General features: G+C 47.8%; 1 protein-coding gene across 2 annotated transcripts; it reads right to left on the reverse strand.

The window, feature by feature from the left end:
- Positions 1–10,411: 10,411 nt before the first annotated feature.
- On the reverse strand, positions 10,412–24,979 carry Htr3a (5-hydroxytryptamine receptor 3A). Of its 2 annotated transcripts, none has more exons than XM_015490047.2 (9): positions 24,680–24,979; positions 22,360–22,526; positions 21,229–21,273; positions 18,547–18,656; positions 16,937–17,106; positions 13,424–13,584; positions 12,868–13,078; positions 12,552–12,773; positions 10,412–11,163 (listed from the first exon to the last, which is right to left on the reverse strand). In XM_015490047.2, exons 1-9 carry the CDS (start codon positions 24,762–24,764, stop codon positions 10,865–10,867), a joined length of 1,470 nt encoding a protein of 489 aa, XP_015345533.1. In that variant the 5' UTR covers positions 24,765–24,979; the 3' UTR covers positions 10,412–10,864. The 2 variants fall into 2 exon arrangements, with proteins under 2 accessions (XP_015345533.1, XP_015345532.1); XM_015490046.2 differs by having other exon boundaries at positions 10,412–11,174; positions 12,545–12,773; positions 24,680–24,836.
- Between the last annotated feature and the right edge of the window lie 1,787 nt (positions 24,980–26,766).

The raw sequence follows: 26,766 nt of genomic DNA on the forward strand, positions 1-26,766 counted from the left end.
TGCCCCCACACGGGCCCAGCTTGCACCATGTGTCTTTCTAGTAGCTATCTCCGTAAACAGTATTTAAACACAGCGACTCCATCAGTGATATTCATGCAAACAACTTCCCTTCCGTATGTAAATAAGAGGCTCACTATTCCAGGTCCTCTGAGAATCAGATGCCAAGAGGAGATTAAATATACAAGGATTTCATTAGGGGACATGCCTAATTAAAGGGAAATGAAACTGGACGCAGCAGTGCATGCTTGTAATCCCAGCAGCTCGGAAGGCGGAGGCAGGAGGATCTCAAGTTCAAAGCCAGCCTCAGCAACTTAGTGAGGCCCTGTCTCAAAATAAAAAAGACAAAAAGGGCTGGGGATGTGGCTCAGTGGTTCAGCACCCCTGGGTTCAATCCCCAGCACAAATAGATAGATAGATAGATAGATAGATAGATAGATAGATAGATAGATAGATAGATAGGGAAAGAGTTTTGGAGAGCTAAATGAGCAGTTTGACCGCAATTAAAGGCTGATGTGAGTGAAGGGGGTCAGGAAGGAAGGTGTGTGTGTGGCGGAGGGACTTCCTAGACTGCTGTGCAGCTTAAGGAAGGTTTGGTAAGGTTATTGGAATCCTCCAGCTGATCAGCCATCAAAGGAGTCCCCGTCTCCCAGTAAGTGGCCTTTCTTAGCACCCTCGCCCTCTCGCTACTCAGTTGGTGCAAAGGCTGCCATGGATTTCAGAAGAGCTCTGCAATCCTTGGTCAGTTAGGCTGGTTGAAGTTGGGGGTCCAGGGAAGGCACATTCCTCCTGGCCAGCATAGGAGGTATCCTCTATTTTTGCATTTGATCCAAACACTACAGATTAAATAATAAAAAATCAGTTCAATCTCAGAGAATTTCCTTGAGGACCAGATTGTCTGTGTGGTCCTCTCTGCCATTGTGACTGTTTTAGATGCTGAGATTGTCCCTGAGACTGGTATCTTAGCCAGGACAGTGGTTGCCCCTGAGCTTAGCAGGCAGCCCAGGTTAAGCCTATTTCTGCTGCTCACTGGCTACTTTCAGGGAAGACTCCCTTACTCGGTCTGCCAGGACCCAAGTTCAGGCACAGGGTGAAGGGGAAGCACCTGCTCTGGGATTTCCCACCATGTCTCCCTCTCCCAGGGTCCATGACCTCCTTCATGGCAGGGCTGCTGGTTCAGCCCTGATTAGAGGACAAGGGATTGACAACGGTCAACCAGATCCGTGGCTTTGGTGAATCACCCTGTGCTCCAAAATTGAGTTGCACTGAAGGAATCATAGGGAGCCACAGTGGTCCAAGCCCAGTACTGTACAGATGAAAGTCTTATTTATGTGAAAGATATATCTGCAGAGGGAGCCATAAACTGCAAAGCAAAGTATGAAGGTTTGCAGCAAATGCTGTAAAGTTTTATATTCCCGAAAACTAGGGATAAAAGATATAATCATTTAAAGCAAAGTGGATAAAAGGGGCTTCCTCATGATTGTAAAACAGCCTTATAATAGTTAATTGCTAGTTTCTTATTACAACAGAGAGAGTCAAAATAGCCTTTAAAATGCCCAACTTTGGAAAGTAAGAGGAGAAACGAGGCCGGGTGGGAGTGACCTGTTAGAAAGATTTGAATCATGTTTCCAAGCATTCTCAGAAGAGGGATTGCTGTCATTCCTATGACCTGTCATTAGCTGGTTTTGGCTGGCTGCCGCCCAAGTCTGTCCCACATGTTTCTACCCAACCCACCATCGGGATGAGTAGATGAGACGCTTTAGCTCCCTGGTCTGTAGCATCTGCACGGTGAAAGCATGCAAGATCATCCTCAGCCCATACATTCCAACTCTCTGTCACCATGATTCCCTGGGTGTCCATATTCCAAGCACTGTGCTAGGAGGGTGGATAGGAAGAAGGTGAGAAGATTAGGTGCTATGGTTTAGATATGAGGTGTCCCCCAAAATATCATAAGTGACACAATGCAAGAATGTCAGAGGTAAAATGTTTGGGTTATAAGAGTCTTAACCTAATCAGTGGATTAATCCACCAATATGGATTAAGTGGGTGGCAACTGTAGGCAGGTAGGTGTGGCTGGTGGAGGTAGGTCACTGGGGGCATATCTTTGGGATTTATATTTTGTCGCTAGTGAGCAAGCCCTCTCTCTCTGCTTCTTGGTGCCATGTCCTGAGCTCCTTTCCTCTGCCAGATGTTTCTGCCATGATGTTCTGCCTCACCTTGCCCAGAACAATGGACTCAGCCATCTATGGACTGAGTTTTACGAAACTGTGAGCCCCAAATCAACTTTTCCTCCTTTAAGTTGTTCTTGTCAGGTCTTTTGGTCATGGTAACAAAAAAAAGTTGACTAAGACAGTAGGGAATCCATGGAGTAGGTCATAGAGCAGAAGATGTGTGACTATGATGGGTACCTAAAGAAGGAGACCCTAAGGCTTCACAGAGGAGACGAAATCTGCATTGGATCTTATAGGCTGAATAGCACAACTCCAGGGGAGTCATTGACATCAAAGTCCCTGTGAACAGTGCCCCCAGGACTGTGCAGTACAGTAGCCCTGTAAAGCTGGGGTCCCAGATGCATGCTGGGGATGGTGAGCCTGACCCACACCCCTGCGTACATCACAGGAGGTCTTCAGGAGAGGAATTCTTAACTCACCCTCATTTGTCATCATCTTTGACATCAGGTCCTTGGGGGGCTGCCACTTAGACATGGCCTCACCCTAGGAAGATTTCTATTCTGCTCTCAAATTCTTGGAAACCCCCAAAAGCTTTCAGGAAGCTCAGGAGAAACAAAAATCCATTTTCCCCTTTAGGAAAAAAATCCATTTTCTCTGTACTCTGCAAGGGGAGGTCATGAATTTCTTCTCTATAAAAAGGAATATTAATGGAAAATGGTCAATGGAAAAAAGAGGATGGCTTATCTAGAGATTCCTTGTCAACTATCAGCCCATGGGGCATGTCCCCTCTGCTTGCAGCATCCCCTCCACACTGGTCTCCCCCCACCATCCCACATGTAAGGTCATCTCCTGAGTGTGAAGGGAGGTGCCAGAACCTCTTCCTTCTGCTGATGGCGGTGGGGTGACCCCTCAGCCACCTAGCACTGCTACTTCCTGCTCCAGAATCAGTCCATCCTTCTTCCTTGAGGAGGAGAAGGAGAGGCCAAGCCAGGTCTCCTCATAGCTCTGCTGAGACACATGGCCTTTGACCTGCGACCTCACAGGAAATTCTCCTGACCTCTGAGGTGAACCTCAAGATGAAGACCTGACCCCACCCTGGACAAAGGGCTGGACTGAGGCCTCCCTTCCCCCAGTCTGAGCTCTCTTGCCAGGTCGGAAAATCTGGAGCCTGGGCTTGGGTCACAGATCTCAGCCGCCAAAGGAGCCAGAGGGACCCTGGGGAGGTAGGGTAACCATATACCCTGTTTGCTGGGACAGCCCCACTTTATGGCCGCTCATCTGTGTGCAATTATTACTAGCACCTCTATTCCCAGGACAGAAATGCTCCAGGTCGGATGATAAGTTTTATGGTCATCATAACAGAAAAGGGACTCCAGGGAGCCCACACTATCATCCCTTCATGAATTCAGCTGGTCTAGAGCCTCGCCCTGTGCCAGGCACAATGTCCAGCTCTTTTGCAGTACGGGGAATCCAATGAGGTCCCTGCTGAGGGAGCTCACGCTCTGGACAGACACAACCTCAGACTGTCTACAGTATGATGTGGAAGTTCCAGGAAAAAGAGATTTGTTCTCTTAAAAATTCAGAGAAGGTTCACAGAGGAAGTGATTTTGGGCCTCCTCAAGGCCACCTGGCCTCCTCAAGGCGACCCTACCCCATGCCCTTTGGGCTGCCCAAATCTCTTTCCTGCCTCTATTCTCTGCTCCCCACCCTGACTCTCAGTGGTGGGGAGGATTTCAGATATCTTCTCCCCTCTGCCTGGTCCTCAATCTCTTTTCTCTATCACAGGTCACTCGACTGGTTTACTAAATGCAAAGCATGATCCAGGTGTCAGAACTGTGCAAGTGGTGGATAGGATGAGAAATACCTGCCTTCAGCCATTTACAGGCTGGGAGCCAGGATAAAGTGCTAAATGAATCACAGTAAATGCATGGATCACAATTATTATTAGGGTAAGGGAGTCAAGGAGGGCATCAAAGGAGTGTGTACCTGGTGAGCCTGCACCAGGAAATGTTCTACCACCTTAGAAAACTTCTTAGAGTGACCTATCATGGGAACTGTAAGCCCAATGACAAAGATACAAAGCAGATAAATTTGAGGTTCATTTGTAAGGACCAGAAAAATGGATCCTGGGGTGGAAAGGGCAGGGAGTGGATATGTCGACCAAGAGGATAGATTGGAGCACAGAGCAGGAGCTTGGTCCCCTGATGGAGTGTCACATAGGTAGAAAGGTGGGATTCCTTGGATCTGGAGCTGGGAAGGTCCTGTCAAGGATACCTCCCATCTCCTACTTCCATGTACAGCCCTGCACTAGGAAGATGGATCTGAAGGGGCTGTGTGGTGTCTAAGATTTCTAGGGAAATGACTCTACACCCCATTCTAACACCTTTTACCTCAAGAAGCCCTTACCAATGTCTAAACACTTCTTCCCCCAGAAGGATAAGTGATCCTGGGAGACGGAGGAGGCAATGGAAAGACAGGCTGCCTTGAGCCTGGTCCCCTGCCTCCTATCAGGCTGGGGTCCTAGACTGATTGCTTCATGATTCTACTTTCGTGTTCCACATAGCTCAATATTCATCAGCATAAGCTGTTGCACATATTAGTATTGCCTAATAGAAAGTATTATTTATTTACAGGATTAGTTCAGTGGGTCTGTGATGGACCACACCACAACTTGCTGTGTTGGATACATTTAAGTGTATGCATAAGAGCAATAATGGAAACACAGTTAAAATTTATCAGTAATTTACTTTGTGCCTGACTCTTTACTTGCATTGACTCTCTCAATCCTCAAAACAATCCTAAAAGGCAGGTGTTGTTATTATGTTGATTTTACAGATGAGGAAACTGAGGCACACAGAAGCTAAGCAACTTGCTCAAGATCTCTCACATTAGTGGACAGAATAATGCCTCTGTCAAAGATGCCCACCTCTTGGCCTCCAGAAGTTGTGAGTATGTCATGCTACAAGGTAAAAGAGACTTGGCAGATGTGATGAACTGAAGGATCAGGAGAGGAGGTGATGAGCTGAGATGATCCAGGTTATTATCACAGAGATCTGTATAAAGGAAAGAGGGGCCAGGAGAGCCAGAGAATATGTGAAGGCAGAGGAAAGAGCTGAAGATATCTCACTCCTGACTTTGAAGACAGGAAGGGTCCATGAGCCAAGGAAAGAAGGTGACCTCTAGAATCTGCAAAAGACAGGGGGAAGGATTCTCTACTAGAGCTTCCTGAAAGAGCACAGTCTTGCTTGTCCATTGCGGACTTCTGACCTCCAGAACTATACCATAGCAAACTTGTGTTTTATATTGGTGATTTTTTGTAGCTGGAGTAGGAAATCCACAGATGGCACATTGACAGCAGCAAGTTTACAGACATTTTCCCAGATGGGTAAAGAAATCATGTCATTAAAACTATCTGGGACCAGCACCATACCTTCAGTCCTTTCCCTGAGCTCCTGATAAGTGTGGTTCTCCCAGACACCTGCCTTTCCTCTTCAACCACTGACCCCACCTTCCCTTGCTCCTACTCTCAGCACCTCCCTCTGACCTTACTTTTCTTAGGAACACAGAGAAGCCTCTCAGGGCCTTAGAGACATGGTCAGAAGAGACAGACAGAACCCCCCATGGGCTTGTTACACATGTGAGCATGGGGTTAAACAGCCTTCGTCACCATCATCAGCAGTATCTTCATCACACAAACAGAAAGAGAAAAAGCTAGAACAACCAGTGTATGGCCACTGTGCTGTCCAGGCCTGAGCATGTATGCAGCAGGCTCAGGTGCCAGCGATCAGAGTGGACACGGGCATGTGACAGGGAGGAGGTAGCAGGGCCACCTTTGCCAGAGCTTAAGAGAAGGATACAAAGCAATCTGGAACATCATTATTAGTGCTGGCCCGAAGGAAAAGTCTGTCTTAAAGGAAAGAGATTCCAGAGGCTGCTGGAGAGGGATGCAGGCCTTTATTTGGGAAGGGTAACAGGGAAGAGGGCAATAAAATGTTTGGTACAGGCTCTTCCATAGAACTTCTGGACTTTGCTGCCACCTTGTGGACATAATCTAGAAGGCAGGGCTGTGGCTGACCTTGGTGGAAGAGTGACATTTTGCTGGAGGGCTTTAGCACGGATACTTTTTTATGAGTCTTGAGTCAGGAGTTCTCCCAGGCACATGCAAGCAAATTCCTGGGATCCTATGATCCTGTTATATTCATGATGTGTCTTTCTGCCAAGTTCTCTTTGCAGACCCAGGGACACACTGGGTGGCACTGCATAGGGCAGACAACCAGAATCAGGATGGGCCCTCACAGTATCTCACACATTTTCCCCAGAGCAGGGACTCAAAAGTGGGGCTTTATAGGGAACTCTGTGCAAAGCAGTTCTGAATGTGCAGCGATGAGGGAGACAGGTAGCAATGGGAGAGAAAGGAGCACCAAGGTACAGGACACAGAAGTCTGAATTCAGCCTGGTGGGGACAGGAGCCTTAACCCCTAAAATGGGGAGAAGGAGAAAGGCCTCTGGTCCTCTGTCTCCTAGGAGCAGTTCTCACCCACTCAGAACATGATATGAGGGTTCAGGAAGGACTCACAGGTCACTAGACTGTACCCCACCTGTGATCTCCCCAGGCTTCTCTAACTAGAGCAAGGTGCCCCCAGCCCAACACACACCTGTGAGTCAAGCACAGGCATGATCCCCATTCTACAGATGAGAAGTTGAAGCACAGGAGGAAACATGCCAGTCAGAGGCTGACAGCTGACCTGTAATGGGCCAAGTTCACACTTGGGGTCTCCCACTCTACACCGCACTCCTATACTCCTATATTGTCCCCAATATGTATGTTTCAGAAAGGAATGGGAGTGGGCAGGCCTCAGGGGCCCTAGCTCTGGGCTCCTCCCTCAGAGCTCTGATAGAAGTCCAGGCAGACTTTCTCTTCTCTCTGGTCTGCCCTTCCCAAGCTAGAGAAATAAAGGTCTCTCTTCAAAGGCTTCTAGGGGACAAGATTCCATCCTTCCCTTTCAAGTTCCCAATCTGGTTTGTGTCTGGAATGGCATTACCAGAAAGTTCCATAGTCTAACCTCCACTCCTCCAGATAGAAGAGAGAGAGGATGTGGAACAGGCTTCTATTTCAGGGAGGGATGTTCTTGGTCCCTAAAACCAGGGTTTAATTCTCTAACCATGACAGTCAGGACTGGCCAATCAGAGGCCTCAATGGGATAGCTTAAATTATAGAGAACCAAGTTGGTGGTGGGGGGGACCCACCACCAACAAAACAACTCCCAACACTAAAACTCCCAACACTGCAGCTGATCACTAATTATCTGCTGTTTGTGTGCATTGGTGGGGCTCCCTCGACCTCTTACTGGTCAGGGTGCGCAGTGTGGCCCAGCCAACGAGATGGTGTCAAGTCAGGGCATGGACTAGACCCTTCCCGACTTCGTCCTCCCCCCTCCCTTCCACCCCTCCACTCTCCTCCAATCAAGGGAGGAGCTGCCCTCTCTTGCCCACCACCCCTCCCCAAGCACTCAGGAGGGGGAGAGAGGGAGCGATTAGCATGGGGCATTGTCCCCGGATAATGGGCCCCAGCTGCCTCATGAAAGAGGAGACAAAGCGCCTGGCGGCTCCACACGCATTATCCCCTCGTTAAATCTCTGTTATTAGATTAGATTCAAAATGTATTGATTCAGAGGCTGGGGGGCGGTGGGGGAAGGAGGAGAATCTGGCTTCTGAATGCTGAACCACATTTCCCCTCCTTCACCCAGCCAGGAAACTTTTTCTCCTCCATGTTCTCTCCAAGAAATCTTCCCTAATAAGCCGCTATCCACCCTCCCCCTGCCCTAGCTCAGCCATGCTGCTGGTCTCTCCTGAACGTCCTTGCAGTGCCCACTCCTGGGAGGGGACCCTTGAGACCCTTGGGCCTAGGTTGCCAGCTTTCGGGAGCAAGGCTACTTTCCTGCTTCCGGGGTGGTGGCAGCAGGCTCCAGGGCTGTCAGCAGCACCAGGCAGGAGCTCACAGAGGGCTGGAGGGTTCCTGCTGGACACACTGGCCTCTGGGGGAATCTTTTTAGTATACATGAGGGTTTTGGAAAGCAGGGTGGATGAGAAAAGGAGATGAAAACTGGGAGTATTTTGGAAGTGAATGGAGCTGCACAGAGAAGTGGAGATGAGAGAGAACTACACTTATAAAGATGTGAGTGCTTCAGATTTTCTCTCTCCACCTAGGACAGAATGAGAGGCAACTAGCCCAAGTGATCAGAGGTGGGAGGAAGCAGGTTTCAGGAGGTACACCAAGCAGAAGGGAAATTCCTAGTGTTTCATTCAGCTAACAAAGCCAAGGTCTCCTTGGGAGAAGACCAAGATCCGTATTGATGGGCAGGAATCAGTTCACGGGGGCTCTTCTGGCCCTGGGCCTCAGTTTCCCATCCCTGGGCAGCACTGCCCAGATGCCAGATCGATGAGTTGATTGGATGTGGCTAGTGGAGCAGAAGATGTTACAGGAGGCAGCTCGTTCTCCAAGTGGTTAATTGGTTGCCTCCATGCTGGGCTCTGTCGCCCCATTGATTGTGGGTGAAGGGTGAGGAGGGGGAGATGGAGAATCGATAGGTTGATTAGTGTCTCACTAGCTCTCTGGTTGGACACTTTGTCAATAGCCACACACTTACTGGCCAGTGGTGCATTGACAGTACCAGACTGTCCGCCTCTCTATCCCTGTGGCCTGAGACATGAGGATCACCAAACAGCATAACTGGCCCAAGCAAGTCCTGGTGGAGTGGGGCAGCTTTTGATTCTAAGACCAGGCTTCCCTGGATGGGCTTCAGAGCCATCCTGAGTGGGGAGAGATGAACAGTCCCCATCAGTAGCCCAGTCTTGCTCAGTCAGAGGTAACAGGGTTGAGTGAGGACCAGTTCCCAGTGCCACAATCTCCTGCTCTATGCTGAAAGACCCCGAGTTCTACCCATCCACAAAACAAAAATAAATCTAAACTCTGAGTAATCTCAAAAGCAGATATGTTGGGTGAGGGTAGCAGATGAGACCTCCCACATTGCCAGTTCATCTTAGGATCAAATCGCCAGTCAGTATTTAATGAGTTCTTTCTGAATGCTGGGGGCTGGGGTGAGAAGAAGCGGAGGGAAGCTAAACCAGATAACCCCCTCCCTCAGCCTCTAGGCTGTTTTAGACATGGAGAACTCAGGCGTCCACAGTTATGTCCTCTACTTAGCCTCTAGTATGATTTATCACCTACTTGCAAAGTTTGGGGTTAGGGGGATGTATTACTTCAGGTGTCCCACCCTGAGCCTTTTATAAGGCTGGCCTGGAACAATGGGGAAGACAGTGGAAATGTCAGAATTCATCCCAGGTATTTCTTTTGGGTCCTTTCCTTTTAACTCCTCTCCATCATAGTTTCTCTGACAGAGAGCTCAGGACAGACGAGAGGGTAAATTTACAGTATTTCTGAGCCCTGGGAGAGGCAGAGAAAGTATTCTCCATACACTGCATACACTAAGACAGGTCACTGTTGGTAGAGTCTAGCATTCCTCTTCTCTGAAAGCTTGTTAGGTGGATGGAGTTATGGAGATAGGGTACTTCTTGGCATGTTTTAAACCCTGATGTCTGGAAGAGGGGGCCAGGATATGAGGAGTCAGACCAAAGACCATTGTTACCAACTCTGCTTCCCTCATGGTCCTGCGTTCTGCTGGACGTGCCAGGGAAGGCTGCTGAGAGTTCCCAAAGGAGATAGGTAAACCCAGGCCTTGGCTTTCTTGCTGTTTTCTAAGTACAAAAACCAATTGGTGCTGACCATGGTGCTGAAGTTCTTGTCTCCATTGCAGGATCCTCTTTCTGAGAGAGAGCTTGCTCCCAGCTTCACTGAGAGACCATGGGCCAAAATAATAAGAAGAACGTGTGGTCTCTTTCAGCACCTCACAGCCACAAAACTGATCTTCCCTTCTTCCCTCTCCATTGCTAAGTGTTCACAGTCCTGACCTTCACACCATCAATCCCACCCCCTATTGTTTCATATTCATAGTAGCTACCATTTCACCCTCCAGTACCCTCATCCAGAAAGCATCAAACAACTAAAACTACAACTAATTCCAGAACCCCATTCCTACTAGTAACTTTAAACCTCTTCTTCCACTCATCCAATCTTTCCCCAAAGCTGTTAACAATGGTCAAGAAGAGAGTTTAAGGGTTTACAGCATTTTATTCCTCCCCCCCCACTAGCTGCTGGAGCATGAATATTAGGGAAGTGGCCACAGGTGACAATGAAGAAGGAGACATTAGAGCAGGATTATCAGGCCCCGGTAGCAGAGAGTTAATTTTGCCTTCAAACTAAAAACAAGGTTGGCGAAAATAAGCAGAATTCTAGGGAAGTGCCAAAGGGAAACTGAGACTTGAGGCCTAGATAAGGAGAGTGAAGTTATGGAATGCGTGGGTCTCTCCTAATCTAAGATAGCAGGATGTAAAGCCATAACAGGCAGCTGTGGATAGGGGTTCGCTGTAAGGATCTTAAACACTAAATTTTGGGGCAAAGAGTTCAGACCATAGTTCAGGATAGCTTAGATGAACTGGCATTGGAAATGGGGTATGGGACTGCATCTGTGTCTTGGGAATGTCCCTGACATCCTCTGGGCCCTGAAGGAACTAAGTGGAAATCCTATGTCCCCATCTTAATCAGCCCTGTACCCCTTACCCTGCTGGGCTGTGCCCACTCAAGAATAATGCCAGATGGACCAGAGTGTGACCAGGGTGATGCTATAGGCCAGCACTGCCAGAAGGTAGATGCGGAAGAGCAGCTTGTCCAGCACAGAGCCCACCCGCAGCCAGTCCCGGGCCACCTCGCGGATCTCATCCCTCTTCTCCAGGTAGTGTCGGATGGAGGACAGCTCTTGCAGCAGCCCACGCACTGCCAGTGAGGCTTCCCGTGGTGGTGGGGGAGGGCCGCCTCTGCCCCTCAGGGTCTTCTCCAAGTCCTGGGGTCCTCCCAAATGGCTACAGTGGTTTCCCATGGCTGGAAGAAGGACAAAGAATTGGCGGAAGAGAGGACTGTTGGATGGTCCAAATACTGTCCCTTATCTTTCTACAGCCTGTGGAAATTTTTCTATGAACAATTTTAGATACAAAAAGTATTGAGAATAACTTACACATCTGCATACTCACCATCCAACTTAAACAAATTTTTAAAAACCAACATGATGGAGGATTCCTGTACTTCCTCCTCAGTCACATTCTGTACCCCTTTCTCAAGTCACCAGTTTCATGGAATCAGTGTTTATCCTTCCTGTGCATTTTTTAAAAACATCCTGTGGGTTTTCCTCAGCAATCTGACATCCATTATTTCATTTGAACCTCACAGCATCCCCATGAGAGAGGCAGAGTAAGAGTGATTACTATCCCTGCTTTTCTATGACAATGCCGAGCTCAGAGAAGTTAAGTGATTAATGCAACTGGAGCATCATTTAATGGTAAGACCACTAAGGCCAGGTGCCTGGACTCCCAATCCACTGCTCTCTCTCTGCTTCATTATATTACCTAAGAAGGGAGTGGCTAGCAGGAGTCCCTGTCCTCCTCTCCATGACTCCATGTCCTTCTGGACTAGCAAATGCAAACTTAACAGATAACTACCTTAACCAAGGGAAGTTGAGCATTAGGCTGGTGGGCTAGTTCACCAGCTCATGATGAAATAGTGTTGGATACACTACAAGTCTCACATAGAAGGCTTGAACACAGGAAGAAGGATGAATAGGAGCTGAGCAGAGAGAGCCCGGGCTCTGTGATAGAGAAGGAACTATTTAGCCTCTCCATGCCTCTGTTAACTCACTCAATCCTACTGGGTCATCCTGAGTATTACTCGGGATAATGTGCACAGAGCGCTTCATATATTCTTGGCACAGAGTGCTCAGCAAGTCAACCAACCAAACACTACCATCACCAACAACAAACAGCAGCTACAACAGGTCCTCAGGAGGTGGTCCTCAGGAGGTGTGAGCTCCATGTTTAGTGTCTTTCTACTTCATAGATGATGGAAATTCTGAGGACCTGGCCTTTGAGCGATTTAGAATGAGAAAGTTTAGGAAGTACCAGCTTCACTATTTGACCAGATGAGGCAAGGAGGCCAATAACTACCTGCAGGGCATCCATCTGACCTTTCCTCTAGGCCCATCTTAGAGGCCATTTGCTCAGCTTCTGACATGCTCAGACTCCAGGCCTCCTACCCTCTTCATGCACACCTGAGCCAATGAGAAGTGCAAAAGTGAAGCACAAGTCCACACTGACATCTTTGCTGGCATGGTGCAGGAATGCACCTAATTCCCAGGCCTTGCCCGGGATCCTCCAGAGACTCCCTACCATGTTCCTACACCCAGTCCAGAAAAGGCCCCTCTCCTCCTTCCCTCTCACCTGAGCAGTTGTTGGTCTTGGTGGCCTGGGTGGTGGCTGGGGGCCTACAGGAGGTTGACTGCTCCCTTAGGCAAAGTAGCCAGGTGATCCTTTCCAGAACTAAGTGCTGCAGCCAGGTGGGCACAGGCTGCTGCAGGTCTTGCTTGTGCACCAGCCGCACAATGAGGATGGTCTCGGCCAAGCTTATCACCAGCAGAGCCATGCACACCACGAAGTAGACACCTATGTGCCCCAGGGCAGAGAGAAGAGACATACAGAGGAGGTGGGAGGGGGCCAGGTTCACCAGACTGAGCTCCTCTCCCAGGAGGGACCTTACCAATGAGGGGAGTGCCGATGGCAGTGGCAGGCAGCGTGTCAGACACAATGATCAGAAAAACCGAGTAGCCCAAGAGGAGTGTGATCTTGAAGGAGACCCTCTCGCCACTGTCTGGGGGCAGGTAGAAGCCCACGATGTCCATGACCATTAGAAAGATACTGGGAAGCAGCAGGCTGACTGCATAGAAGAGGGGCCGCCGGCGGATGACCACCTGGGAACAGGAGAGAAGCTTGGGAGAAGCCTGAGGCGGATGGGCTCTGCACGCAGGAGCTACCACCTCTAGCCCACACCCCCTGGCTTCCTGGAACTTCCAGCCTGGATTGCTCAATGGAGGAAATGGACAGTGTCCACATCCTGCCTGTCAATCTAGGCTTGCAACTGTTCAGGTGTGTAAGGGACAATTAGTTGAGTTTCCCTCTCTACTTCATTGAAGCTCCGGACCTTGGAGCTGGGAAAAAGGCTAGGGAAGTTTTTTCCAATATGCCTCCATAAGCCCCCCTGGTATGAAGGTCTAGTAGTTTCTGTCACCATTTTACCCACATCTGCTCCCACTCACGTAGAACTTCATTTCTGCGTAACAGTCACTGCTTTCCATAGTGAACTTCCGGAACTGAGGCAACACCCCCAGCAACTCCCACTCGCCCTGATTCATGAAGATGCTCTTGTCAGACTTCACTTTTTCTGGCAAGCGCCACAGGGAGATGTTGATGTCATTGACTGAGAGAGAAGAAAAGAGGCTAGTTATGGAATCTAGTGCTTGGAGCCTGCCAGACCCTTAGAAAGTGGCGCATGGGGCTGGCAGTAACCAGGGAACGCTGATGTCAGGTGAGTGGGACCTCATGCCTTGCTCTAACCTCCAGCCTCAGTTTTCTAAGCTGTAAAATGTGCCTTTCTCAGGCCTGCAGTGTGGGCAGAGAAAGCCTTGAGTGAAAACACAGCACAGCACGAAGAGCCATATAAGCCATTCATCAGAAAGCCCAGACAGAGCCAGTCAGAATGGCAGTCATCAAGAATAGAAACAACAATAAACGCTGGAGAGGATGTGGGGAAAAGAAACACATTTATACTGTTGTGGGGTTGTAAATTAGCGCCACTTCTATGTAAATCCATATGGATGTTCTTGAAAAGACAAAGCATGGCATAAAGAAAAATAAAATTAAGTCATTTGGAAGGAAATGAATGGAATTAGAGACCACCACATTGAGCAAAATAAGTCAAACTCAGAAAGTCAAAGGTCATATGTTTTAAAGGAAAAAGAAAGGTGGAGGCAGATCCTATGAAAATCAAAGGGAGATCAGTACAGGAAAGGGACCAGGGGTGGGAAGTGAGGAGAGAGGGGAGAAGTGCTGGGAGTGATATTGGCCAAATTATATCTTTATATTTTGTGCATTAATGGACAAAAAAAAATGTGGTGTGTATATAAACAATGGAGTTTAATTCAGCCATAAAGAAAAACGAAATTGTCATTTGTAGGAAAATGAATGGAACTTGAAAACATTGTTAAGCGAAATAAGTCAAACTCAAAAGGTCAAAGATCGTATGTTTTCTCTCATATGTAGAAGCTAGAGAGAAGAAAGGAAAAGAAAGGTGGGGTAGATCTTAAGAAAATCAGAGGGAAATCAGTAGACTCGAGCAAAGAAACCAGGGAAGGGAGGTCTGGAGGGAAAGAGGAAATACTGGGGAATGATATTGGCCAAATACAACAATTTAAAAAATGTGGAAAAGAAAAAGAAAGTTCACACATAGGCCAGGTGTGGTGGTGCATGCCTGTTAACCCAGCAACTCAGGAGGCAGAGGCAGGAGATGGCAAGTTCAAGGCCAGCCTCAGCAACATAGCAAAATAAAAATTTTAAAAAAGGACTAGGAGTGTAGTTCAGTGGTAGAGCACTTGCCAAGCGCAAGGCCCTGAGTTCAATCTATAGCACCACAATACATGCATACATAAAATTATCCATTTATGAAATGAAATATAATACAGGTTTATCATCTTTGCCTTCAGAGCAACCTGTCTTTAAAGTTGAACTAGAAAAATGAGAAAACTCCTCACTTCTGGCATAGTAGTTCTACTTCTCTATATCTATACTAAAGAAAAGATATGCATATGTGCATTAGAAAGGACCAGAGTATCCACTGCAGCAAAATACAGAAAAGATCTAAATGTCCATCAATAAGAAAATGCTTAATAAATTATGATAGATCCAAATCATTCTATGGCAATTAAAATTCATGAGGATCATCTTGAACTTGCCATCTTGCAATAACATGTAAAAACATCCAGAAGCTATCACTGAGTAAAAAGAATCAAGTACTAGTATATGGTAGTATATGCAGTATTTCTGTAGATATGTATGTGTGAGTATAAACACATAGAGAAGAACCTGAAAGAATATACTTTATGAAGTTTATACTGATAAAAAATAGTTAACCTTTTAAAATACTTTTTTTAGTTGCAGGTGGACACAATACCTTTATTTTGTTTATTTGTGTGTGCTGCTGAGGATCGAACCCGGTGCCTCATATATGCAAGGAGAGTGCTCTACCACTGAGCCACAACCCCAGCCCAACAGTTAACTCTTATTGCATGGAATTTGGGGGGAAGTGTTTGAGATTGAGGGTAGAGGGCAAAGGAGATTTTGGCTTTCTCTGTAGTTTTGGGGTTTTTTTCAAGGATGTTATTTCACTGCCATAATTTAATATAATGAATAAATCGAAATAGAAACAAAGGCTGCCTTTTTGCAGTCAGTTGGATAAGGTTCATTCCCTAGCCCTCTTGGAGGCACCTGACACTCATACATTTAATAATTTGCCAGATGTCTTCCTGTGTGCCAGGCCCTGTGCTAGAAATCTAAAGGTGGGGCACAAATCATGTCCCTGCCTTCTCTACATTTGTATCTATTTCAGAAGTGGACACCAAATAAGTACTGACAGGGTCATACAGGTGGTGAGAAAAACAGGGTGTTTTACACTTGCAGGACAATGATGGGCTCCTCTGGGAGTTGGGGGGGGGAGGGTCTCCCAGGTTGCTAATACTTAGGTGGTGTTCAGAAAGTTGAGCAGAGGGGGCTGAGGATGTGGCTCAAATGGTAGCGCGCTTGCCTAGCATGAGGAAGCACTGGGTTCGATTCTTGACTCCACATAAAAATAAAATAAAGGTATTGTGTCCACCTAAAACTAAAAAATAAATATTTTTTTTTAAAAAAGTTGAGCAGAGAGGTTGGCCAGCCTGGGTATGGATTTAGGGCAGGAGGGGGAGCAGTGGGGGAAGTAGCCTAGGAGGGGAAAGAGCATGGGTGAAATGGAAGAACAGGGGCTGTGGGCCCAAAGAGGAAGGCAGCTGGGCTGGAGCAGAGCTCCCAGAGTATGCACCAGATGAAGCTGGAGAGGTGGACTGTGGGCAGGACTAGGTCAAGGATTTGGAATGTGTTCCAGGACTGCTGGGAAGCCATCAGGGTTTTAAGTGACACAATCAGATTTGCATTTTAATAAGAGTTCACTGGCTGCTGTGAGGAGCATGAATTGGAGGGGGACAAGAACAAATGGTGAAATCTGGGCAGGAGATGAGGGTGGCTTGGCTGGGGGTGAAGAGAAGTGAGTGGGTCTGAGAGACCTTAGTGCCAGATCCTATTTGTGATATTTGGAAAAGAACTGTCCCTTAATAAGCATGTGAAGTTGGTTCACGCTGTCTCATGAAATCCTTTCCACTACTGGGGGAGGCAGTGAGGATAGTGATATTGACCCCATTTGGAGGATGAGGAAATAGAGCCTCAATGACATTAAGAAGATTAGCAGTTGAGACTCAGGATGTAGCTCAGTGGTAAAGCTTAGTACGTGTGAGGCACTGGATTCAATCCCCAGGACCCCCACCAAAAAACAAAAAAGAAAGAGAGGAAGGAAGGAAGGAAGGAAGGAAGGAAGGAAGGAAGGAAGAGAAAAGAAAAGAAAAAAAAAAGTAAAGAAAAGAGATAAGTTAAGTAAAGTGGGTGATAAGGGAGAATGCTTCCTCAGTGCTCCTTGCCCAGGTGTCCTTGCTCCCACCTCTGCCCCCACCTCCCAAGGCCCACGTACTCACTGGTGTGAAGCCAGCTGGTGAAGGTCAGCGAGCAGTTCTGCACATCGAAGGGGAAATTATAGATGTCGAGGCTGCAGGCGGTCACCACCTGGAGGGGCTTGTAGTTCTGGACCTCACCCTGATGCTGAACATACACGTATGGGATATTTGGAGACTTCCCCACGTCCACACTGGTCAGGGAAGAGAGATCAGTGTGGAGGCTCAAGAGGCAGATCCAGCCCTGGGAGTATGAAGATCTCTGAGCCCAGGAGGGAAAGAAACTCAGGGAGGGTACAGGCAGCAGGACAATCCAGAGGGTTTTGTCTGGCCACAGCTTTCCAATGTTCTTATCTATCTTAGGCTTCCTAACCCACCATTGTCAGGTTACCTTCCAAGTAGGAAAGGGCACTTCTCCTTTACTCCTCTGGAAACTTAGCCACAAAAGGCAGGGAAGCAACCCAGGAACCCCAAAGCTTCGTGCTGTAGAAAGCCTGTCCAGTTGCCCTCATGCACACACACACACACACACACACACACACAAGTGCATGCACATGTACACCCAAGCTGGGTAGAGCTTGGCTCCCAGAACCTCTAGGACTGAGATTACAGGCAAGAATGGAAGCTTATGTTCTATTTGACTCTGATTTCTCTTTACTTCCCATTTTTAGAAGTCCTTGAAAATGAATATACTCTCCAGCAGAAAAAGAACTAGAGAAATCATGGATAAGAATTCGGGGAACCCAGAAAAATCCAACAAGATTTCATCTCACTCTTTTGGCTGATGCTGGACCCTAAGGCTCTCCCAAGTGACCATAGTGGCAGGAAGTGGGCTGAGCCCAGGGTCTGAGCCTTCAATCTTCTGTGGGGAAGGCTAAGAGATAAGAAGTTAAGAGGAAACCTATTTCACTATTGAAAGTGAAGATTCAACCGGAAGCAGATTTCCCAGAAAGCCTCCAGCCTGAGCTGTGCAGGGCATTGAGTGGTGGGTTCATGGTCAAGAGCCTCCCTTGAGAAAATATCAAATGCCCTGTGGAGCTGGGCAATGCAGTGGGTACTGGGTGGACCTCCTTGCCACCTTCCCCTTTCTGTCCATCCCTCCCCCACACATTTTCCCTGCTGTGCAATTCAGAAGTTCAGTTGGTGAACCCTAAATGAACCTGCAGGAGGGGGAGAAGTTCTGTTGGCTGAAGCCAAGTGAGACTGTTTGGCTGCTAGAAATAAAGACGGGACCCGCTTCAAGCTGAAGGCACAGACGTGGCCTGGGAGGTCTGAGCGTGATCCTTAGCTCCAAATCCCCTCTGTGGCCAGGCACGGTGGCTGCCATCAGTGCTCCATTCCTTTCAGAAACATAACTGTCCTCTTTAAAAATGCAGCTGTCCCCATTAGGCTATTATAACTCAGTGTGAATTCATTCACTGGCTTCTTTTCCTGAGATGAGGGCCCTTGGACTAATGAAGTACAGAGTTTCAACATCAGGCACAAAAAAAGATGAATTTTAAAAAGAAAAGAGAACTTGAGCTCTAGCTAACTTTATGTATAGTGGGTGAGTCTGGCTGGAATATCTCGAAGGCAGTGCCAGCCATCTTGTCCCTCAGCCACCCCACAGCCCGGACTTGGGTGACAGTACTCACAACTCGTTGATGAGAATGTCTGGGACCCAAACGCTGTCGGTGGGGACGGACAACTTGGTGATGTTGTCAAAGTCCTCAGGGTTCCACTGGAGAAACTCATCAGTCCAGAACTAGGGGAGGAGGAACGATGGTCACCAGAGCCCCCTCCATCTCCAGGGAGGGTTGCTGAAAACCACGCTCACTGGCTTCCCTCCTCAGGCCCAGACAACAGATGGGCATCGGCTCAGGAAAATCTGGGTGTCAGTGGCACCCAAAGCACTCAGCAGTAATGGAGAGCCCCTCACCTCTGTCCTCACACTCTCCCTACATGCATAATATCACGGACTGAGGCAGCCTCTCCCTGGGAAGGCCTACAACCATTTCCAATGTTAAAGGACTCCTAACCACCAACCTCAAACTTCAGAATCTTTTTTTTTTGTTGTTTGTTCGTTTTTTCAACTTCAGGATCTTGAACAAATAACTTCTTGGGTCTTGGTTTACATACGTAAGAATGGGAAGCCAGGCATGGTGGCACGTGCCTGTAATCCCAGTGATGCCAGAGGCTGAGGCAGGAAGACCTCAAGTTCAAAGTCAGCCTCAGCAACAGCAAGGGACTAAACAACTCAGTGAGATCCTGTCTCTAAATAAATATAAAAAAGGAATGAGGATGTGGCTCATTGGTTGAGTGCCCCTGAGTTCAATCCCTGGTATTAAAAAAAAAAAAAAAAAAAAAAAGGAATGGAAATAAAAACATCCACCTCAAAGCAGAGGTGGATATTGTTAGGTTTGTTTGTTTGTTGTTTGGGGAAGGGTACCAGGGATTGAACTCAGGAGCACTCGGGCACTGAGCCACATCTCCAGCCCTATTTTATATTTTATTTAGAGACAGGGTCTTGCTGGGTTGCTTAGTGCCTCACTTTTTCTGTGGCTGGCTTTGAACTTGCAATCCTCCTATCTCAGCCTCCCAAGCCACTGGGATTACAGGCATGCACCACCGTGCCCAACTATTGTTAAGTCTTGGTCAATGTGTTCTCCACTCTTCCTATGCCAGAATGGCCAGTCTAGTCTGATCATAGCACTCTTTTGCCCCATTTCTCTTAGGGTAAAGTTAAATCTCAAGAACCATGTGAATTCTACACTCCTTCCACATGGAATTAAACTGTTGAAACTTCCACATCTCTGCATCCCATATACCTTCTCCCATGCTCCTTGTCTTCTTTGCAAAGGTACGTTGTACTCATTCTTCCAGACTTAGCCAAGGTATCTATGCCCCCTTCTCTAGGAGCCCTGTTGTGTTAGGTGTACTCCCTCTGTGCTCTCACATTCTGGCCATGATGAGCAGCTGTTGTGTTGCATGCCAGGGGTCTGTCCACTTGTCTGTGGCAGATCTGGCTTCCACTAGTCTGTGAGCTCATCATGCATAGGGCCTGAGTCTAGACTGCATTTCCAACTCCAGTCCCTTAGCATTGTTGCTGGTACATAGCAGACTGACCTTCCCTCACTGCAGACTGCAACCAACTGGAGCAGACAAGTGACCCTAGAGGTAAAGAGGAGGGACCGAGGCTGATGTTCCAGGGAAAGGAGGTCCAGGATGCCTAGCCATGTTCAGGGTCCTTCCTTTGAGGAAAAGTGTTCTATATCAAAGAATCCTTCTAAGAGGCAGTAATGGAGCAGTATCTCAGACATCAACTTTCTAACTTCTTCCTCAACCCTACTCCCTGCCCCATGAGCTGCTGATGCTGCTGGTGGAACATGTCCATGAGAGTGGGCAAGGATTTCACAGAGACCCATGTATACCAGCTGTGTCTGCAGAGCCTCTCTGCTTGACCTCTGAATAGTCCTCATCCTCCTGCCCTTCTCTTCAGCCATTTTAGTTTCCCCTTCTGCTCTGACTTTCCCACATCCCTAGCATCCACCAGAGCAAGCCCTGCCTATAGGCAGCCACCTCTCCTGTTTCCAGCTCAGAGCTAGGGCTTAGTCAAGACCTCAGAGATATCCACCTACCAGTGCTGGGTCCATGCCCATCAGAAACTGGATAAGAGGGGACAGCCAAGACTGCGAGGGCTAAATGGATAAATTGTTTCAGTCACCCAATTAACTAAATTGAAGGCAGAACTTTCTAGTAATTAGAGCTGCTTGAAAGTGAAGGGGCTGCCTCATGAGTTCCCAGGTGCTGGAGGTCCTTCAACAGGGGTTGGACAAACACTTGTCTGGGATGCTGTGAAGAACTTCAGAAACCAGAGGGCTCTGAGGGATTTCCTCTCCATTTAATTTTTCGTGTGTGTGGTTGGGGGGGTAGTTGGGGATTGAACCAAGGGGTGCTCAACTACTGAACCATATCCCCTGCCTTTTTTTTTAATTTTTTTTTTTTGAGACAAGATCCTGCTAAGTTGCTGAAGGCATTGTTAAGTGGCTAATGCTGGCTTTGAACTTGCAATCCTCCTGCCTCAGCCTCCCAAGTCTCTGGGATTGGTGTGCACCACAGTGTCCGGCCTCCACTGATCATTAAGCTTCCTTCTACTCCCTGTCCTGAGAGAGGAAGACTCAAGACTCCTGAATCTCATGCTGAGCATGCCTTTGAAACTCTCCCCGCACCTTTCCTCACCAAGACCACTGAGATCCCTGACTCTTTCGAACAGAGAAAGCCTTCCTAGAAGTCCCTGTCCTAGCAAGTGGGCGTGGGCAAGGGACGGCTCTGCTCACCTGCCGGTACCAGATGTAGGTTGTCAGTACCTGGTTCTTCTCATCCTGGGAAAAGGAAAGGGAGCTTAGACTGGTGGCCCTGCATGCACCAACCCAAAAAAGAGCTGCTTCCTTGTTCCCCTATTCCCCTGGGAAGGAGAGTGAGCAAAAGGGGCCCAAGCTGGAGATGCTTGGCCAGTCAGGACAAGTTGGCATTTTATTAGGGCACGCTACAAGGAAATATGACTTCCTTTCAACTTCAAAGATGTGTATGTATATATGTGTGTGTGTGTATTCACACACACTTATAGTATATATGTTATATATGCTATATGTTATACAAAGGGCACAAATACACTACATAATAATAGAGACTATACAATAGGTATAAATATACTTTCTGTTATCTTCTATTATATTACATGTAACATAATAGATGATAATAATAGAAGGTATACAAAGTATATATGCACAAAACCACATGAAGTGAAAAGTCTATCACTCTCCTTCCCTTCACCTAATCCCAGTTTTCCTTCCTGAAGCACTTGGTAAGCAGTTTTCTGGGCTTCTTTCCAGAGATGTTCTGAGGGCCATGACTGCATCCTGCATCAAGGGGCCAGGGTGACTGTAGTAGACTGTGTAGTCGGGTTCTGCCTCCCCCACCTCAAAACAGACACCACATGTCTACAGTTGCCTTCTCGTTTATAACTCTGCACAATGTCTGACCTCTGCTGGGCAGGACACCCCACCCTGCTACAGTAATTGATGAAGAAACTCATTACTCAATTGATTTGTTGGTTGACAATAGATCTATTATCAACATTTAGTGACACCTGCCACGTACCAGGACCTGTGTAAGGCACTAAGGGCATAGAGATGAATAAGAAAGTCTTCACCCCCCACATGGCTGACATAGGGAGGTGATGACCAGGTTACTGCATGGACAACCATAGGCAGGAAGTGACCACTGGCTGTAGATGGCCCAGGCTCATGGTTTGGGCAGCTGTGCAGATTCTGCTGCAGTCCATCCTCAGCTGTGGTGCCAGACCTCAGGTTCTAGGGCTCTATCCTGCTCAGCAGGTGACTTGGCCTCAACTTTAAGGATCCATCTCTGCATTGAGGGGAGGATTTGAAGTCTGGGGCCACACTCACCACGTTGAGGATGGCGTAGACGATGACATCAATGGAGATGGTGGTGGGCCTCCTCCAGTCCCGCACTGGCCGCACGCCCTTCCTGTAGTTGGCCAGGAGGTGGTCGGACAGCCTCAGCAGGGCAGGCCTGGTGGAGTTCTGGGCCTGGGAGATCCCCCTCTGCCTGGCTGGAAAGGAGAACAGTTCAAAGTGGAAACCAGAGCCCTGAAACGTTCCCTGGTTCTCTTGCTCTGGTTTGTAAGCTCTTGGAAGGAGTGTGTCCCCGCCTCATGATATTCCCAGATCCCCACAACAGACTGAAATTCCCATCTTTAGAGCATTTTGTTTGTAGAGATTCTTGCCAAAATCACAATGGGCAGTCTCCTAGGACAGCCTGAGCACTCATTTACAGGAGGGCGGGGAGCTGGCTTGCTAGGGAAGGTGAGGAGGAGGTTGGAGCAGCTAAAGGGAAGTGGGCTGTGGGTGCACGTGCTATGAACAGGCAAGAGGACCACAAGAAAGGGTCTCAGGACCCACTGCCGCAGGGTTTCCTCAGCCAAATTCAGATAGCAGCATGCACACAGCTCACTGTCTCCTTCTTGATCCTGGGCTGCAACTGTCGAAGAAGGAAAGGTGGGCATCCCATGAAAGATCCCCTCTCCCTCCTGCCAAAAGCCACACACACGATCCAAGATAGCCACTCATGATGCCAGGTCCTTTTCTAATGTGGCCTGGTGGGCAAAGTGGATGAGGTTAGGAAGGAGGTGAGGGTGAGGTATGGAGATACCCAGGAGGAACCAAATTGCTCCCAGAGCAGAAGGTGGCAGGGGGGCTGGGGGGATGGGAAAGCCCAGTGCCTCGGACCTGGCCTTATTCCATGGGATTTCATGTGTACCCCAGCTTCCTTCTGGGAAATAGTAGGAACAGTTCCTAAGGAGAGACGTGAAATATGGGGTGGGGAGGACACAGCCTAGAGTAGGGTACATATAGCAAGGAAGAGATGGAACTGCAGGGTCCACAGGGCTCTTTCCAGACCAGGTGCAGCAAACCTGGCTTCTAATACACAGCATAGCCTCCTCTCATCCTGTCTCTCCCTGCAGGTCTGCAGCATATCCGTCCTGTGGTCCCCTCCTGGGTCTCACCCACCTACCCGATAAGCTTTCAGCCTCCCTCAGAAGGACAGAGACAAGCAGAGAGAGAGGGAAAGCAAGAGACTGTTGTGTTTGTTGTTGTTGTTGTTGTTTTGAGAATCTCCTTTGCAATAATATCCAATAATACAGTCTTCATTTCAATCTCTGAATGGCAGCCCATTTCACAGATAAGAACACCTGAAGCTCAGAATGGTGAGAGCTGTGCCCTGAATGTGGAGGAACTGAGTCTCACACCCAGACCACTGTGTCTCTTCAGGACACCCGTGTCAGTCCAGATCCCATCTACTGGGACTCTTGTTGTGTGGAGAGCCCCCAGACTCATCCCAGGGGCCCTTGGAGGAAAGGGCCGTTGCGGGAAGGAGGTTATGTAACCCAGTCTAGGAAGCCCTGGACCAGTCATCACCTATGGATTACATTTGCTTCATCCTCTGAGCTTCCCCCAATGACAGCTCACAGCAGAAAATCATCTTGCCCACAGCCCTTTATACCTGTCCAGCCCCCGGGTGGCATCCACACACACCATGCCCCAGTGAGGCTGGTCCAACCCACTTCTGTAGGAGGAGAAAATTTCCTGGTCTGCAGCAGAAGGAAACAGTTCCTTTTGTGACTAAAATGCCCAGTTTTCAAGGGAGTTAGAAGGGAATGGAGAGAAGTTTGTTATCACTGGAAGTTAGCCCTGAAAGGGAACTGTAGGAAAGAGACCCAGAAAACCCATGCAACAAAATCCAGAGAAGATGAAGGAAGATTTCTAGATTAGCTCTGGTTCCCACTCTGCTGCTGACAAGCTGTGTGACCTTGAGTGAATTACTCCTGCTCTCTGGACCTCACTTTCAACAGGAAAAAGTGAACCAAATAAGCTATAAGTTCCTTTGCAGCTGCCACTTGATGAGTTTAGGGGCAGGGCAAAGAGGAGAGGAGCCTCTCTCCTGGCGCCTGTCTGCATATTTCTGCTAAACAAGCTACTGCTCTGCTCCCCTCTCAGAAGCCCTGCTGTCACCAAGCTCAACTTCCCCAACTCTAGCTTGACCATGATGCCTCGAAATGCTCTCATGCTCACATGTGGTGAGACACCTGACTTTCCTGCAGCAAGACTGCTCCAGACTCTCCTTCCCTCAACCCTTCAAGGCCTCCCCTACTCCAGGGCTATAGATGGCCAGTCCAGTCTTGCATGTGTCCCCGGAGCCCCTTACCTTCTCCCTGTGCCAGGAGCGTGGGCAGCAGCCAGGCAAGCAGCGCCTGCAGGATCCACTGCTTCATGGTGAGCTTCCCACACATAGGAGGGCCTCAGAGTGGACACTCAAGGTGAGTCCTACCAGAGGCCAGCCTGTTAACTCCCTGCCAAACTTGTGTCCCAGCCGGCCTGCTTCGCAGCAGCTGCCTGCACCTTCTCAGGCTGCAGCTAGCCACCAGAGTTGGGGAGATGCCAAGTTTTCCTGCAATCAGTCCTTCAGCTGGATCAGGTTTCTGGGCGGGAGGGAAGGGGGCGGGACCACCAAAGGGGAGCCCGCCCTGGCTGATGTCATGTGGCAGGAGCTCAGGCACCCATTCAGCCAGGTGGCTTGGCCACGTTTCGCTAAGAAGTAACTTGGGGACAGGGACTGACAGAACCCATGGAGAAAGGGTACAGCCTGACAGCTGAGGGGTGCACTGGGCTGCTGTTTCATTTATGTCCCTTGCCAAGTATGCTTCAGTGGCACTGAACTGGGTCTGTGGGGTGGCTCAGACCAGAGCAGGAGAGCCATTCTCTTGATCCCCAGAGGGACATAATTCACTTAGCCAAGCAGGTGACAGGCACCTCTGCAGACAGACAAAGGATCTGGAGTCACCACAGTTCTGCCCTTTTTTTCTCATCTAAATATTCATATCTAAATAGTAAAGAGTATGCATTTTTATAGCTTACATATTTATTTTTACACACTTTACTAGAAGTAGTAAATATATGTAGAGAAAAATGTAATAGTAATACATGCTCATTATAGAAAATTAGGAAGTGCAATTAAAATCATCCACAGGCTTCCCACCCAGAGACAGTCACTGATAATATTTTGGTCTATATTCTTCTAAAATTTCCTTCCATGAAATGTGTACAATTAAGTAAATGTGCAATGTCTATAATTTAGTCTCCCTCCCCTATCATTTCACAGGCATTCTCAGTACCTTCCTCTAAATGTGGTTTTCTTGAAAGAAGTATTACTTTTCTCTCTGTAAGTTAAATATGTGAGTAGCTACCCCTCAGATACACAACTGTGTGTTCTAAAATTTGTCTCAAAAAGAATTGCTGTGAATTTCTATTTGGAGGAGTCCCATACCAATTCACCATATAGGCTAGTTGGACTTTCCATCTCACTTTTGTGGAAAGCAAGATACACTTGTATTAATCACAGCAAGCTTCAACAACAAAACATTTTCTTTTCTTTTTTTTAAGATTTGTTTCTTTTTAGATATACATGACAGTAGAACATATTTTGACATATTGTACATACATGGATTATAACTTATTAGGACTCTACCCTTGTGGTTGTACATGATGTGGAGGTTCATGTGGTATATTCATATATGAACATAGGAAAGTTATGTCAGGTTTTTTTTTGTGTGTGGTGCTGGAGATTGAACCCAGGGCCTTGTGCATGGGAGGCAAGCACTCTACCAACTGAGCTATATCCCTAGCCCTAGATTTGTTCTACTGTCTTTCTTATTTATATCCTTCGCCCTTCCCTTCATTCCCCTTTCTCTAGTCTAATGAACTCCTATTCTTCCCTTCCCCCCGCCACAACACACACTTCTTTTGTATTGGCATCTGTGTATCAGAGAAGATTCTACCTTTGGTTTTGGGGGGTTGGCTTATTTCACTTAGCATGATAGTCTCCAGATCCACCCATTTACCAGCAAAAATCATAAAGTCATTCTTTAAAAGCAAAACATTTTCATTCTTTTTAATTCCATTTCCAGCTGAATATAAGTATAAAATAGGCCGAGGTCACTGTAGGAATGATTTTATATGCACTATGATGTCTGTAGTATAATCATTTCTTCCTTTTTCTTTCCTTCTCTCCTTTCCTTCCCGCCTGCCTTTTCTTTAAGATGGGGTCTTAGTAGGTTGCCAAGGTTGACCTTGAACTTGTGATCCTCCTGCCTCTGCCTTCCGAGCTGCTGGAATTACAGGCATGTACCACTGCACCAGGTTACCTTTCTTAATAGGGTCCCTTCATAGAGCCATTAGCCAGGGTTTGGTTCTAGAAGATTTAATCAAGCTCAGGGGGCTCAGGCTACCCTTCTC

This window comes from Marmota marmota, unplaced genomic scaffold (assembly GCF_001458135.2).
Source record: "Marmota marmota marmota unplaced genomic scaffold, marMar, whole genome shotgun sequence".
NCBI lineage: Eukaryota > Metazoa > Chordata > Mammalia > Rodentia > Sciuridae > Marmota > Marmota marmota.